At 41.6% G+C, this 15,490-nt stretch overlaps 1 protein-coding gene across 1 annotated transcript; it reads left to right on the forward strand.

Moving 5' to 3' along the window:
* The first annotated feature begins 8,691 nt into the window (after window positions 1-8,691).
* lactb2 (lactamase, beta 2) lies at window positions 8,692-13,046 on the forward strand. The gene is made up of 7 exons (XM_070919222.1): window positions 8,692-8,841; window positions 9,482-9,642; window positions 9,953-10,073; window positions 10,389-10,567; window positions 11,334-11,482; window positions 11,875-11,962; window positions 12,205-13,046. Exons 1-7 carry the CDS (start codon window positions 8,720-8,722, stop codon window positions 12,246-12,248), a joined length of 864 nt encoding a protein of 287 aa, XP_070775323.1. The 5' UTR covers window positions 8,692-8,719; the 3' UTR covers window positions 12,249-13,046.
* Window positions 13,047-15,490: the final 2,444 nt, after the last annotated feature.

The following is a 15,490-nucleotide window of genomic DNA, read 5'->3' on the forward strand; positions in this document are numbered from 1 at the left end:
AGATGATGACCAGTGAAGGAAAACTCATTCCTATGAGAGAACAGGCGGTGAAATCCTGCCTGTTTTATATATAGATATGGGTTCTATTTGTTTCTGTGTCGGCCAAACGTAAGTGGATGAGTAAATCACATTGTAGGACTCCAGCAAAAACATATCTGACTAGATGCAATCTTGAAAAGTATAGACAAATGTTTTGTTCACGCTTCAACTCAACAAAACGTCTTCAGCGGTTAGAAGGTTTGAATGAAATTGGCTGAAGTATTAAAAATAATCTTAAGAATAATATAATGGAGAAAAAAAAGGGTAAATTGTTGACAGCGAGACTAAAGATTTGAAGCATGGAGTTATACGTTTACTTATGAATTATATTGAGCCGCTGTTGTGCAGAGAAGTTGACTTTTGCATCACAGCAGTGTCGGTCAAGACGACAGCCACAACACGTAAAACTCCTCTCCAGTAATATTAAAACAAGCTCGCTACTGTTTATGACATGCAAATCAAACTGCAAGACACTGGGAACAATGGAGACGGACGCAGTAGCCAGTGGCCGTCTAGTGTCTTCAGAGATAAGTTAAGGGGTCTGGACGGATCTGGAAGGAGTTTGGAGTAAAACCGCAGCACCTTTGTGTTGAAAGGAACAAAGTTATTGTTAGTTAAGTGCTGATACTAATATGTCTGTTCTGAGGATGTACTGCAGGCACGTCCGCAGTGTTTACATGTCCCCTCTGTCCTGAGAGTGCTACAGTAGGACGTCTGGTCTACCTGACACTGTGACTTGGACCTGAATAATTGGAAATTGAATGGATGGATGATGTTTCCCACCAAAAGTGTTAGAAATGTTGGTGTCCATTTTCTAAACAGCCACACAGCCGTCTGCGACCTCCTGGCGAGAAGTGGAAATCTATTTTTTTTTTTTTTTTTTAAGATGACGTGTTGTCAAAGTAAGTGTTGCTTGGTGGCTGGATGCACTCCGAAATAAAGAGTAGACACCAAACCCTTTCCTCTTGTCCTTCCTCAATTGCTCTCGTATCTGGCACCGTTTCACCTTTTACAACACTTCCACTTTCTCCACATCAATTTTCCTCTTCCCTCCGAATGTTCTCCCATTTTCTTTGTCTCACACCTCTCCATCTCTTTGTCTTCCTCCTCCTCTTCTTCACTGTCTCTCTCTCTCTCTGTCCCTCACTTCCCCTTTCACTCCTGTTCTCTCTGCTCTCTTTATTCAGTTCAGTTTCCATTCAATTTGCTTTATTAGTATGAATGTTGGCTGAGCAGCACTGCCGAATCAGTTGAATAGAAATAATACAAAATATCTACAACACAACAATAAATGGCTCTCCCTCCCTCGCTCTCCCTTTTGTCACACCTTGTCATATTTTGCTGCCTTCCTCTCTCGCTCTGTTGTCTCTCTCTCCCACACACACACACACACACACACACACACACACACACACACACACACACACACACACACACTGCCTCCCAGCTCTCTCAGGAGTTTTTTCTCCATCACTGCCCAGATTAATCAGCAGCTTCCTGCCAGTGTCTGACAGTTTTCCCCTAGTTGGCCGGCCTCCAAATCAGACAGTGTTAGACACCCGCTCACTGTCCTGTCTGTCTGCCTGTCTGACTCTCTCTCTGTCTGCGTGAACATCAGTCTGCCTGCTCTGTCCGTCTGTCTGCTTTATCCCAATTGGCCATAAGATGTCACTGCAATTCTTTTGTATCTACTTGGCTTTGAGCAACACAATATCGCCAACATATACTGTAAATCGTACTCTACGAGGCCGTGACACTATCTACTCTCATTTTAATTCTATTGCAGAGACAAGTCATCAATTTGGGTTTGATTAAACACACAGTTTGTGTTTAGTTTGAGCTGTTGTGGAAAAGTTCTGTTAAGAAAAATATTTTGTATTTTGTTTGATTCTTTTGAGGTTTGGTTTGATTACAGCTGGGGGCCTTTATTATGAGAGCTCATGGCTCTCAAGCAGCTTTTCTACTTAACATGCTTAGCACGTATGCATTTCATAGACTTTATAAAAGAAGTGGGCGTAGCCACCGTGACATCACCCATTGGTTTGTGGACTACCGTTTTGAAGCCTCGAGTTTGACATTTTGGCCGTCGCCATCTTGTTCTTTTGCGAAGTAGCTGCTAAAAAAGTTAGCTTGTAAATAAAAAATGAACAACTGACTCCTTAGAATGTCTTTTAGTGCGACCGAACGCCGCTATCCTGATTGATAGGTCGCCATGGTAGCCACCTGTCAATCACAAGGTAGCCACGCCCTAAAGCATACCCCGCTTTATCGTCTATTTTTACTCTAAATGGGACCATAATTTACAAAATGAACATCATGCTGTACTGAAGAAGACTTGAAAGTAGAGGCTGAGACCATAAACTCATTAGGAAAATGTGTAGTAGTAGTATTTTCTCATAGACTTCCATACAATCTGACTTCTTTTTGCAACCAGTGGCGTCGCCCCCTGCTGGCCATGCAGGAAGAATGCAAGTTTAAGGCACTTCCGCATTGGCTTCACTTTTCAGACACGGAGGTTGGTGCTTGATGCGTCTTTTAAAGATAAGGCTGAGGGCAAATAAATTAGGTTTGTCTAGGAGAGGTTTGTCTCCCAGTGTCACAAGCGCCATTGTGATAAATGTTTCCAGCCTGCTCTTAAAAAACTTAACAGCAAAGCATTTTAAGCTAACTGGCTGAGTTCAGGGGTCTGTATCGTGTCCTCTCCTCTTTATCTTCGTCTGCATTCGTCCCACCATGTTCTGTCAGGGTCTCTGCTGTCTGTCTACCTGCCCGTCTGTTTGCAGTGAGTCAGCATGTCGGTGCGGAGTCACCTGAATTCAGTCCGGAGGGAAACTGTGTCTGCTGCTGAATAACCGTCTCTCACATCCAGCCCTGCGCTTCAGCTGGAGGTGCTGCCTGCATGTTGACGACCGTGTACACAGACAAACACTCGTACAGGTACTATTTGTGTGCGACTAGAGGCAAATATGCAAACTCACACGAACATACACTCACAGGTGCTGCTGAATAATCACCTCGGGGCACATTGCACCTGCACACACACACACACACATTAAACCTGGTCATATCCGCACACACTAGAGGTGTTCAGTGCACGTACAAACAAATAGGTCGACATTTTGGGAAATCACTCACTCACTTTCTTGCATAGAGTTAGATAACAAGATGGGTAGCACTCATGTACATATGAAGCTACCACCAGCAGCCGGTTAGCTTAGCTTAGCATAAAGAATGGAGACGGGGGGAAACAGTCAGTCTGGCTCCGTCCAAAGGTAACAAAATCACCACCTGCCAGCACCTCAGAAGTTCACTGATGAATACCTTATATCTGACGTGTGTTTAAGACATGAAAAACGTGAATTGTAAAAAATGCGACAGGCACGCCCACGTTACGCAGAGGTCGGCCAGGTGTGTGGAGGTGACAACGTCTCCCTCCAGCTCTATTCTCTCACCCGTTCGTACGATTCCTCTTCATCTCACCCCTTCTCTACGTCGGCAGGGTTTCCACCCTCCTTCGACTGTGGCCATTTGGAGCAGATATCAACACGTTTGCATTCAGACATAGTCGCGCAACGCTTTCCTTTTAAGGCCTTAAATGCTTTGTTACGTCCTACAGGAGTCAAATGTCCAAGTTAATATTGCACTATAGTCCTCCCATGGAGTCTTAAACACACGTTTCTACTTTTTCTTCCTTTCCCACTCTCTTCTGTCTCTTCCTTGCTGCCCCACTTTCATAACCTCTGTACTTACTTCTTTACTTCCCTCCTGCTCACACAGTCTCTTACTACTTTCTACTCTGACTCTTACTCCCTCATCCTCTAAATTAATATTTCCCTGCTCTCTCTCTCTCTCTCTCTCTGTGTCTCTCTCTCGTCCCCTCTCCACTTATTTAATTTGGTATCACATTAAGGCTCTGGAGAAGAAAATTAATTACGCAGCATTTTGAATTATGAATTGCGATACAGTTTAGTAACATATTGCCTCATTTCTCACCGCAGACTGAAGCTGCGATGAGATTTTTCACAGTTACTTTGCAGGTATCAAAGGCGCCATGTTCAGTGGGATCTTTTATATGACTTGAATTTTATATTAACTTGATATACATCTTTTGTGAAAGCCCACATGACAGATGACAGCTTCATTCCAAAATGCAATATTATATGAATTAATTATGGGGGAAAATTTGCTATCTGAAATTCCTCGGTCAATATTTCTCACTTAGCAGTAAGCCATAATATGGCTGTCTTCAATGGCAGCTGTTATAAGAGTTATAAGAGTAGAGCAGAGTTTTTTCATAATAATACAGTCCAGCAGGGATACAACACTAATAGAATAGAAAATGTTTACTACATATCACATGATAAAGTTATGGTCTCTGCTTTATTCTACACATTGTAGTGAGTATATAGCGGAAAGATGCGGATTCCTTTAAAGGTTCAGTTCACCTACATGTTCAGGACCACAAGAGGGCGCTCATCAGGAGAACTTACACAGAGGCCATTTCAAGGATTTGAACAAACAACTGATGCTGTATTTTCCTCCGTCACCCTGGATGATCCACCCAACGTAATGTCAGCAGCTTTAAAAGGTTTCCTCAGTTGGGCAAAACTGACTACGGGGAATTTTTCCAATGTAATTCTCATTCACCTCCACTGTGTTCGGGTGGAGGCAGAAATCTCAGAAACAAATGTGATCTATAATGATAGAATCCACTAGTAAGAAGAAAGTCAGAGTTTTAGTTGAGGATCCAATCATGATGAGCAACATCATGCTTACAATCTAATGTTTGATGACAACACACTGCCTGGTTTAGACCACACCAACAGTCTGCGTTCAGTTTGTACATATTATTATAAAGACCTACACGACTTCTAGTAAATATAAGTACGGATTTGTGTGGAGATCAGACTCCACATTTACACACCATACTGTTCCTGACCTCCCCTCCCTCCCTCTCTCTCTCTCCCCCCCAGTCATTTACATTTATATTGAATTAGAAGCCGTGGTGGAGAGAGAGTGGAGGCAGCCGAGACTGATTATAATGGGAGATTACGGGCCGACTGCACCACCATTATGTCGTGTAATTACAAAGAGAGAGAGTGAGAGAGGAGGATGGGGCCCTTGGACGCCCAGATGTCAGGATCTATTTCATTTAGGGAAAATAATGTCTCTCTGCTTTCCCCTCCACCTATTCCACCTGTAAATATTATAGAGAGTTCTCCCCTCTTTTACGCCCAATTTTTATGGGTCACAATTTATTGGAGACAAATATCAAACAAGGCATTAAGGAGGATGTGTGTGTGTGTGGGGGGGGGGGGGGGGGGGGGGGTCCACTTTATGGCTTCATTTGACTGCATCGATCTGATGTCGTAATGCATGTAGGATTACTGGCCAACGCACTCGGGAAAAGAACTAATGGGTTCAACATAATGTAAAGCCTGTTCGAAAAGATCATCCGTTGTGTTTCCGCTTATAAAATGCTTTAGTTGATAGATTTTAGAGGAAGTGACTAGTAATTCCTGTGTTGTAGGCGCAGTAATAGCCAGGGACGTATTCATTAAAAGGACATTACAGGGAACACAAATCAAACATGTGTCCATGTAAGCGTTTAAGTCACAATGAAATTAAAAATGACTTCAATCATTTTAACACATTTTCCGTGGCATGAAACCCAACCAGTAAAATAGATTCATGAACAATCCCTCCCTCTTATCATATCAAAGTGAACTAACCTCAGCTTTATTCATGTACCTGCAGCACTTCAAGCACAACACAGTTGATCCAAGATCCAAGCTTTAAAACAAGGAGAGAAAAAGTCCCGTATTGGGACAGACAAGAGGCTTTGGTGAGAGGGTTTCAGGTCTCTGACATGTAGTATGGGGGAGAAGAACTCCAAAATGTAAGCACAGGCAAGACCATGTAGTGCTTTGTGGACAAACAGCAGGATTTTAAACAATTCTACCTCTAGCGGAGGGAGTAATGTGCTCCATCTGTTTTTAGCCTCGTTAAACAGGATAAAGTAAATCTGAGTGATACAAAGAGCTGCAGTAATCAAGCCAGGGGCACATGAAGGCACGGATGACTTTGTCCGGGTCAGAGCCACGAAGAATCGTTGTGACATTGCACACAATGCACAACTGATTTAACTAGCTATCTAGTCAATTCAACGCTGACGCAAATAGGACTGACTTTGCATGTGAATTCACAAAAGGAGACAGGAACAAAACATCAAACTGCCTTCTGCTCCACATCTGGTTTATACTTTTGAATGATCCCTCATTACATCATGTCCTCAACAGGGAAGACATCAAATTACAGCAAGGACCAATGTGGCAGAGTGAACCATTGATTTCCACTTCTCTGTGTCTATCCCTCATCATTCAGTCCATATTTGCTGCAGTTTATTTTCACACGTGAAGGCAGGATAGCGACTGTGTCTGAGTGGAGTTGCAGTGAAAAAACAGGCTGCAATTTACATTCATTTACCGTAAAAACCAAACAAATCTCAGGTATAATTGGTTACCGTGTGTGTTTTCTATACCTTACAGGTTGGAGCTTCGCCTGACATGCCACCCACATTTCCCTTCAATTTGTGATCCCGTCATGCTCTGTGTAAGAGATTCAACGCTAATTATAGAAAATGAAGGGGAGGCTGTCGGCCTGCGTACCTCATCACGTATGGTTTGACTGTCATCTTGAAATCAGCTCCTGAAATGCTGTTTTAATTGAGCTACCTTTGTGAATATGCCGCCATTGCTTTGGTGCTTTGCTCTCACTGTCCAAACGTACTGTAGACTCGTAAATTATAAATGACAGTGAAACCAGTCCAGTTGTAAAAGAGAGTTTTTCAACATGAAAAGGTGAATTGTGATCATTACTACTGTAATCACTTCTCATTAAGGTGTATACTCTCGGCAAAGCGCTGATTTTAGAAAAGGATTTCAGCCATTCATCTCCCAAAACTCTATGAGTATTCAGCAAATCCTGACACTACACAGCGCTGTTTACTTCCATGTTTTAACTCCTTCTTTCCCTTAGACACACACAGCCTGGATCCAGACTCTTAGATTAGATATAGTGGATCCACACAAGTCTGCCCACAGGATGGCAGCACTGACCAGGTCGTTTCCTGGACATCCACCTTGATCGGTTGTCAGTGTTGACAAATCTGATAGACAGCAGGATAGTTGGTGGTAGAAAAGAAATGAAAAGTGGGACAATATCTGTAACTAACAGATGTTTTTAATTCCATTTTTTTGGGGCGGCATTTTGGCATTGATTGGCACAGAGAGAGAATAGTAGCTGACTGATTCTGAGGGCCAATTCACATTGTAAGCTGATAAAATATGACTGGACTAGGACCCTTTACTGTTTATTGTTCTGCACATAACCTGCTACACAGACACATTGTCAATGTTGGTCCCAAACACATCCATCAAACACTTTATAAATAAACTAACAGACAAAATAAACGAGTCAATATGCCCGTAAACCTCTCAGAGGAGCTGACTGGCTCCGGATGTGCTTGTATACATATTGTCCAATAAACTTAAATCTATGTTAACTGCAAGACTAGGATGGTAGCATTCCTCTTCATTAAAAATAACAGGAATATTGAAGTGTTTTCTTCATGTGATGGCTTTTTCATTAGGCCTGCAGACAGTCTTTAGTGCAAAACTCCCTTAAGAGGTCCCTGAAATCTTCCTTAAATTAATTCTCAAATTAATATGTATATATAATTATGTGATGTTTCATTAACCCCCCTATAGAGAGGTCAAAGGTGAGGATCAGATGCAGAGCAGCAGCCATTCAGTTGGTAGTTTATGTGGTTAAACAGCTTTTAATGACCTTGATTTCCTCTGTTTGAGGTGTAATAAAAACACCCATTTAAACAGTCAAGATTAATGAGGACAATAACAACAGTCATTAAGCCAGATAGCTTTGATATTTTGGGTTGAACTGTGAGGAGTTGGCAAGCATCATAATCATTACCGAGTAATAAAATGTTCATTCTGTGAAATGCTGATAATTCAGCGGCTTGGTGGAGTTTATGAGGTGAGAGGTGAGCTAGCTATGAGCAGACTGGACAATGGCGCCGGCTAGTGTTCGGTTTGTGCTACTGACATTTCTGTGTCGGTCAGACGACATTTATTGTGACAGATTTTCAGTTAATATCCAGTAATGAGCCCATTCAGTTGTTACCAGCCTGGTCGGAGCTGCAATTGCTTTTGTCGGAGCATTAACTGAATGCATTTATTTATTTGATTATGCATTTGTACGGGGAATTCATATGGCACTAATGTGAAAGTAATGTATGCAAGAGTGTTAAAGTGTAAATGTGTGTATGTACAAGTATGTGTGAACGGGAGCAAATGAGAGCATGGCCATAGAAACCAATAACCATAATCAACAATAACAATTCATATCAAAACAATAAAGCAACTAAGTTACATGTAAGCCAAATGTTAACAATACAGTATAGAAGTATGAACAACAGCATCAAACAGAGACACAAGTGAGCCGTTAAAACGAGACTTTTATTTTGAAGGCTGCTCTGGGACATACAGGAAGTAAACAGTATTCACGTGCCGTTCCGTTGTTTACATCCTGTTTGAAGAGCTTTTCTTGGACTTTTACCTCCCTATGTTTCTTTTACTGTGTAGCTAACGTTACATCGGTTATGAGCGCAATTATTCCTCGGATAGAGCAGCTGTCTGCCAGAGTTGTCCGGGTCTTGGGCTGTAACCCGGGACCGATGACCCTGCAGGGAACCAACACTTACCTGGTCGGCACTGGGGAAAGGTTAAGCTAACGTTAGCGTTTATTTTGTTAGCAAAGTGAAGCTTACGTTTGTGTTTTCTTTTCCAGAATATCTGTATTCGGGAAACGACCATTTGGCCATAATCGTGACAGTTAGGTTTGAAGTCCCTGTAGCCCTCAAGCCCTGTTCATCGAAAACAACGTCATGCCAAATCCCATTACAAATATTTTAAATTCAGTGTTTTCTTGCTTCTGTGCTAAAATACATGACGTATAGACAAAAACTGAAAATGTATCTAGAATTGTCAGGATCCACTGGTTATTTCGGCATATATTCAATATACGAAATATTAATAATTTGGAGTGGGTGGGTTAAAACAACATTCCCATTCTGGCAGCCTGGAAGTTATACATGAGTAAAAGTTTGGTTTCAATCTGTTATGAAATAATATACTTGCCTGCAAAAATATAGACAGCAATTCAAAAACAACCAAAACAAACAACGCCTAATCCAATAGAGTATGTATGGGTTATGTACATGCAAGTAAAACAAAGAACTATAAAAGATATAAATAGTATGTAAATCTTTAATAATTGAGCAGAATTGTTGTATATGAATACAGATAGCTATCTTTAAAGGCTTAAATATGTATACTGTAGATAATGTGCGATTATATTCCAGGCGAGTGCTGATAGACACTGGGGAAGCTGCTGTACCTGAATACATCAGCAGTCTGAAACAGGTACTGAGGCAGTTCAACACCAGTATCCAGGAGATCATCGTCACACACTGGCATCACGACCACACGGGCGGAGTGGAAGATATCTGCAGGGACATCACCGGTGAGGACAGTATGTGTGGAACAGGTTTATTGACCTCTGAACACAAATTTAAAGATTATCAAAATCAGAATCAGAAATACTATATTGATCCCGTAGGGGGGGGGGATTATACACTGTTCATTCCTACAGTATTGTTGGAATTGGAAATACAAATTTGGAAACTGTAAATGGTCAGTTCACTTTTAAGTCAGAGTTATAAAATAATCCAAATTTCGGAATGCTTCGGATTGCAAAAAACGGTATGGATCAGGAGAAAACATGTCCAGTCAGTGTTTGTTGGTCCAGTATTTCTCTCTTCTCCCTCCTGCAGGTTCTGAGGTCCGAGTCAGCAAACTGCCTCGCTCCAGCCAAGTCAGAGAGACAGCCGGAAACAAAAGCTTTACTTACCTAAAAGATGGAGATGTCGTCCAGACAGAGGGGGCCACACTCAAGTTGGTTCAGTTTTATATATCTAGAGAGCATTTTCACTAGGAAATAAAAACCCACAATCAAAGACATACTGTAAATAATATGCTCTAGAGAAACATCATTCAAAATAATATAATTTAAAAAAAGCCTTTCTCAGGATGAAAATGTACAATATGTTGAAGATATTTTGAGAAGATGAATGTGCCACAGTAACATCAAAACACGTGTTACCATGCGTGGTTGATGAGTATCATACTCCACACTTGGATGGTGATGTCTGAAACTTGTTACAGTCAGTTATTTAAGCGGAGGGCCATGTTTTATACATTCTTTCCCAGAGTGCTGTTCACCCCGGGCCACACTGATGACCACATGGCCTTGCTGCTGGAGGAGGAGCGGGCGCTCTTCTCTGGAGACTGCATCCTGGGCGAAGGCACAGCCGTGTTCGAGGACCTCTACGACTACATGAAATCTCTGAAGATCCTGCTGGACTCTCAGGCCGACCTCATCTACCCTGGTGAGTGAGCACGTGTGGTACACTATTTTATTTCTTGAAAGGCTCACCCCCACTGGGACCGAGTTAACAGTTGGTTAGCTGTCTTACTCTAGGGCATCTCAGAGGTGAGGGAGTAATAATTGAGCGGCAAGGGCTGGTCTTTCACGTTCCCATCTAGATTTATCTTGCCGGTCCAGGGATCAAACCAGATACCTTTCAGTCACAAGCTCACTTGTCATATTTCATGTTTTTTATCCCTTTAGTATTAATTCTCACTGTTTTGTTTTGTTTTTTGTTTTTTTTACATGTAATTACCAGAATTTAATATGCCTAAAATCTGTTTTATGGCTGCTATAGTGATTATCCTCATTATTATTATTATTATTATTATTATTATTATTATTTATTATGGCATTTTTGCTTGCTCTAAGTGATTTGTCAGTTAACAAAATTATTGTTGATTCATTTTCTGTTGGTCAGCTTTGACTAATCATTTCAATGCCACCAGTGTTGCCTCATTGATTTATACCTTTTGCTCCAAAATACGACTTTCAGCCGATATCTGGGGGTGTAGGAAGACCCACCTCCAGTCAATCAACTGACTCCAGTCAAGCCAACCGACAAACCATAACAAGAAGCTTCTTCTGTCACTTTATTTTATAAGATGAAATGCACCATTGCCTCTTAAAATTGTGGCCGTCCACTTAACTGATTTTACAAATCTGAAGCTTCATTGTAAAGTCATTCAGATGTTTGGACAAAAGCTCTGCTGCTGTTCTCTGTGCAGGTCACGGACCTGTGGTTCAGGATGCTGGCAGTAAGATCAAACACTACATCAGCCATCGGGACCAAAGAGAGCAGCAGATCCTGGCAGCCATTCAGGATGGAGCAGGGAAGCCTTTCTCCTCAATGGAGCTCGTCAAGATCGTCTATAAGGTCAGGACAAAACCGTCTGTTACTCTGACTCTTTTTCCACCATGTAGTAACGGGCTGACCAAAGCTAAGACCAGCAGTATTGAACACTTAAACCAAATCTGGACTGTTGTAAAATATAGTCTCTGCAGCTCCGGATGAGCTTGTTTAGAGGCATCCACACTGGATGGAGATGCTTTCAGGTCACTGTGGGAGCAGGCTCAAAATACAAAGTAAACATACTAAATTATGATACTGAAACTATGATAAGTCTCTGGCAGTGACCTGAAAATACGCAGCCTGCAAGCAATCACCCGAGCCACCAGTCTGTGTATGTGGAGGTGATCGTAGTCAAATGCTGTGCTTGTTTTTGTTCGGTGTACAATGACAGATGTGTCTCACTGCTTGTCTTGTAGGACACCCCTGAATACCTGCACCAAGCAGCTAATGTGAACCTGGTCCATCACTTAAAGAAACTGGAGAAAGAAGGCAAGATCAGCCTGGGTACGTCATCTCTTACTACCACTGCAAAAAAATAGTGGGAGAATTTTAAGCATTGGTTTTTGCCAGTGACAATTTGAATTAGTCATTTGAGACATATCTGGCAACGCAGATGTTGGTATCATGTGGTATTAAGGTTAAGGGGCCAAGAAAGTTGATTGCATGTGCTGTTGATGATTTAGAAAGTAACGCTTTGCACTCACTGACTATTAGCTAAAATACAAATGTCATTTTTTTTCCCTCAGCAAACGAATCTTCACAGAACATCAAATGGAAGAGTAACCTGTGATGTCCACTGAGACCCAGAAGAAACGCACTCTAATTGACCATTTGGACAGGATGATGAAAATCCATCTGATCTAAAATGATCACATTTCGGCATAATGTTTATGACTAAATGCCTTCGATATGCTGATTGACATGTGTGTTAATAGAGAATCAGGGATGGTGGACACACTTGTTGCCTTGGATGTTTCCTGACTCAGATTATACAAAACAAGATCAACAATCGCACTCACCCGCACTGAGCTGCAGCCTGTGTCAAAGTTTAACAAGGCCAAAACAGTTAACATGGGTATAAGACACATTTTAAGAGGTAGCAGTTGCTTACATGTAGTTTGCCAACTTTATAGACTTACAAGACTCCTTGTTGGGACTTAATCACACATGCATTTGTGTATGAAGTAAAGGGGATATACAGTGATGCACATTATGTAGTGATATACAGTGTATACAGCATACGCTGTGCTGTGTATCACTGAGTTTGCTTATGTATGAAGCCTTGAGGGGGACAGGTCTCAAAACATTTGTTCTGTCAACGACGTATTGCTTGTTAAGTGGTTGGCACCTCCCCATTACTGGTGTGCGTTCACTTTATCTCATGTGTTCTGAGCAGGATTTTCCTGGACATTAATTTGTGTTTACCTGGGGAGTGATATGTGATGAAGGCACACCTGCATGGAGGCGCTGGGTAAAGGAAGGTCAGTCGGAAGAAATAAGGCTGCTGACTGTGACAGATGACAGATGCTTTTACATGATGAGATATATATTTCTATCCAGACCCCCATTAAAACTCTTATTTAGTCTAGTCTGGTTTTCTTTTCAGTCTTGATGATTAAGCACTTGTTCTAGAAATGCTGCACAAATTCAGTCAGTCACTAGGTGGCAGTATTTGCTAATTAATTATACTGGGACAGTAAATTATAATATTGCAACATGCCAAACATTACAAATGTTATAAATGTGTTGTAAAGAATGTGAATGTGTGTTGTTAAAAAGATATTGAATGATCAACAGTATTCTACCGTGAGGTGTTGTTGTATTTTTCTGGCCGTGAATGAGAATTATTATTATTTGTGACAATTCTTATTAGATCTTAATGAGGGATGGCTCATGGTAATGTTTATATATCAACTATATGCAGCTGTGTGAATACTGAAGTTTACCACTCAGAAACAGCTTTGAGCGGCTGAATATTTTCCCAACTAGATCATCATGATGATCCAATATTCCAATGAGTAATAATCAGAACTTTTGACCTGTGGTCGACCTCTTTAGTGAGTCTCATCTGTTTTCATCAACTATAAACTATTTGTTTTGGAGCCGAAAGGTGACTTTACTGAAATCAACTTCACCACTTAAAATACAGAGCTACAGTGCATGAATCATGCAGCACATTACTACACTACAGGCCTACATGTTGAAAGCAGACATCTCTGACCTTAACCCGAGTTCCACGGAAACACCGTAAGGTGCTGTAGGCCTACCAAACTACAGAGACAAGTTTCAGTGGTGGAATACAGTATGCACATATAAACCTCTATTAGAATAAGAATGAGAATGTTAGTGGTAGATTATGAAACTGTATGTTACAGTGATAGTAATGGCAGACAGCACACAGTGTTGTAAGGTGATTATTCACCCGTGATTTGCACAGACACTGTAAATCATGTTTTATTTGATTTTTAGAGTACCTTTTAACAAATGGCCAGGGATGACTTATAAAAAATCTGGTATTTTACAGTATTTCTGTAGATAAATGTTCAATAAACTAGTCAAACAAAATTAACTATAAGACTTTCAAGGAATATATTAAGGATACATTGAGAGGAAAATAGCATTAGAAATGCAATTTCCTTTGGAAAAAGGTAAGTGCATAGACAATGACAGGGCCAGACAGTCCTTATAGGGATACTGAAATGTAAAACAATATACATGGTCACTGTGAACTACACAGACTATTAGTGAAATAGTACTGAAATAAAAACACTAAAAAGTAGGATAAGGTCGTTATTAACTATTGAGAACAACATACATGCTAGAAGTCACCATAGGAATATTATATTATTGTACTTTCTGTCAAAACCAAACGGCACAGAGCAATGTGGCCTAAAAGTAATTCAGCTTCAAAATGATCTTGATTGATTTCATTTTTGATTCCAAACCGTCAAAAATACAAAACATTATTGTATGTTTTCGTTCAGCTTGCCCCGGTTAGAGAGCTGTCGGTAGTGAAGTGTGGAGAGAGACGCTCAGCTCTACAGTGCGGTAATGAGATGAGTGGAGGTTGGTGGTGGTTGTGGAGGGGGGGGGTCTACTGGTAAAGATAAACAGCCGAGGAGCCTCTGAGCCACAGGAACATGGCGGCTCCGGCCCTGGACGCTGCTGCCGCTCCGTCCCGCTGACCGACAACACCGAGAGACTCGTCCCGCACCGCACGCACCCATGGCTTCTCAACTCTCAGGTAAGTTTCCTGTCATTCTCTTGACCCCCCACCCCCTTCCACCCCCACCCAATCAACCCCCCCCCCCCCCACTAAAAAAAACCCTCACATAGGTTAACGCCAGTTAAGTGTCTGTACCAGTTTATACCGACATTATCGTACTTTATGGTGCATGTTGCATTCCCCTTAACGGCGCCGTGACATTACCGTTAGCGTACTGAAAATATCATAGGGTTAACTAGTTAAGTCCGGGAAATAACGTTAGACTCGACCGGTAATTATCGTGCAGGTATTTCTTTCTGGTGTGTCCGCGGTGTTATAGCCTCTTTAATGTGTGTACGAGTGTACATACGGAGACGTGTCGGTTGGACTGACTGACCGACAGCCACCAGTACCGAACCGGGTTTTTAGGCGAAATTCTCGCTAGCTAGACGGATAAAAATGCTACTTTCCGCTGGTCATCTGTCAAATCCGCCGTTAGGTCTCAAGTGTTCGGTGAAAAAAAAGAAAGAAAAGTAAACGCTGGTATGCTGGTGTTTGTTTAACGTGTTCAAACATTGTGTGATAACTGCACAAATATCCCAAACGGGACTTTGCTGTTTAACTTTAACAGTTAGCTGTTAAAACCCCCCCTTCCTGATCAACAGAAGCGACAACCGCGGGTTGATGTCAACCGCGAGCCCCGTACGTTAGCCACAGTCGCGTTCGTCTTTTGCTGGTGTCAAAGTTGAATTTCACGACCCCCAGGTGTTTTCATGTGACTACGGTAAACATATAATAGTTTCACAGTGACATTTTTGAGTTATTCC

The sequence above is a fragment of the Enoplosus armatus genome, chromosome 14 (assembly GCF_043641665.1).
Source record: "Enoplosus armatus isolate fEnoArm2 chromosome 14, fEnoArm2.hap1, whole genome shotgun sequence".
NCBI classification, from domain to species: domain Eukaryota; kingdom Metazoa; phylum Chordata; class Actinopteri; order Centrarchiformes; family Enoplosidae; genus Enoplosus; species Enoplosus armatus.

Excerpts from the sequence above, each read along its gene's own strand:
- lactb2 (XM_070919222.1), top strand. The coding sequence starts at position 8,720 with ATGAGCGCAATTATTCCTCGGATAGAGCAGCTGTCTGCCAGAGTTGTC. Across the intron at positions 9,643-9,952 it reads TATCTGCAGGGACATCACCG|GTTCTGAGGTCCGAGTCAGC; the intron begins GTGAGGACAGTA and ends TCCCTCCTGCAG. Across the intron at positions 10,568-11,333 it reads GGCCGACCTCATCTACCCTG|GTCACGGACCTGTGGTTCAG; the intron begins GTGAGTGAGCAC and ends TTCTCTGTGCAG.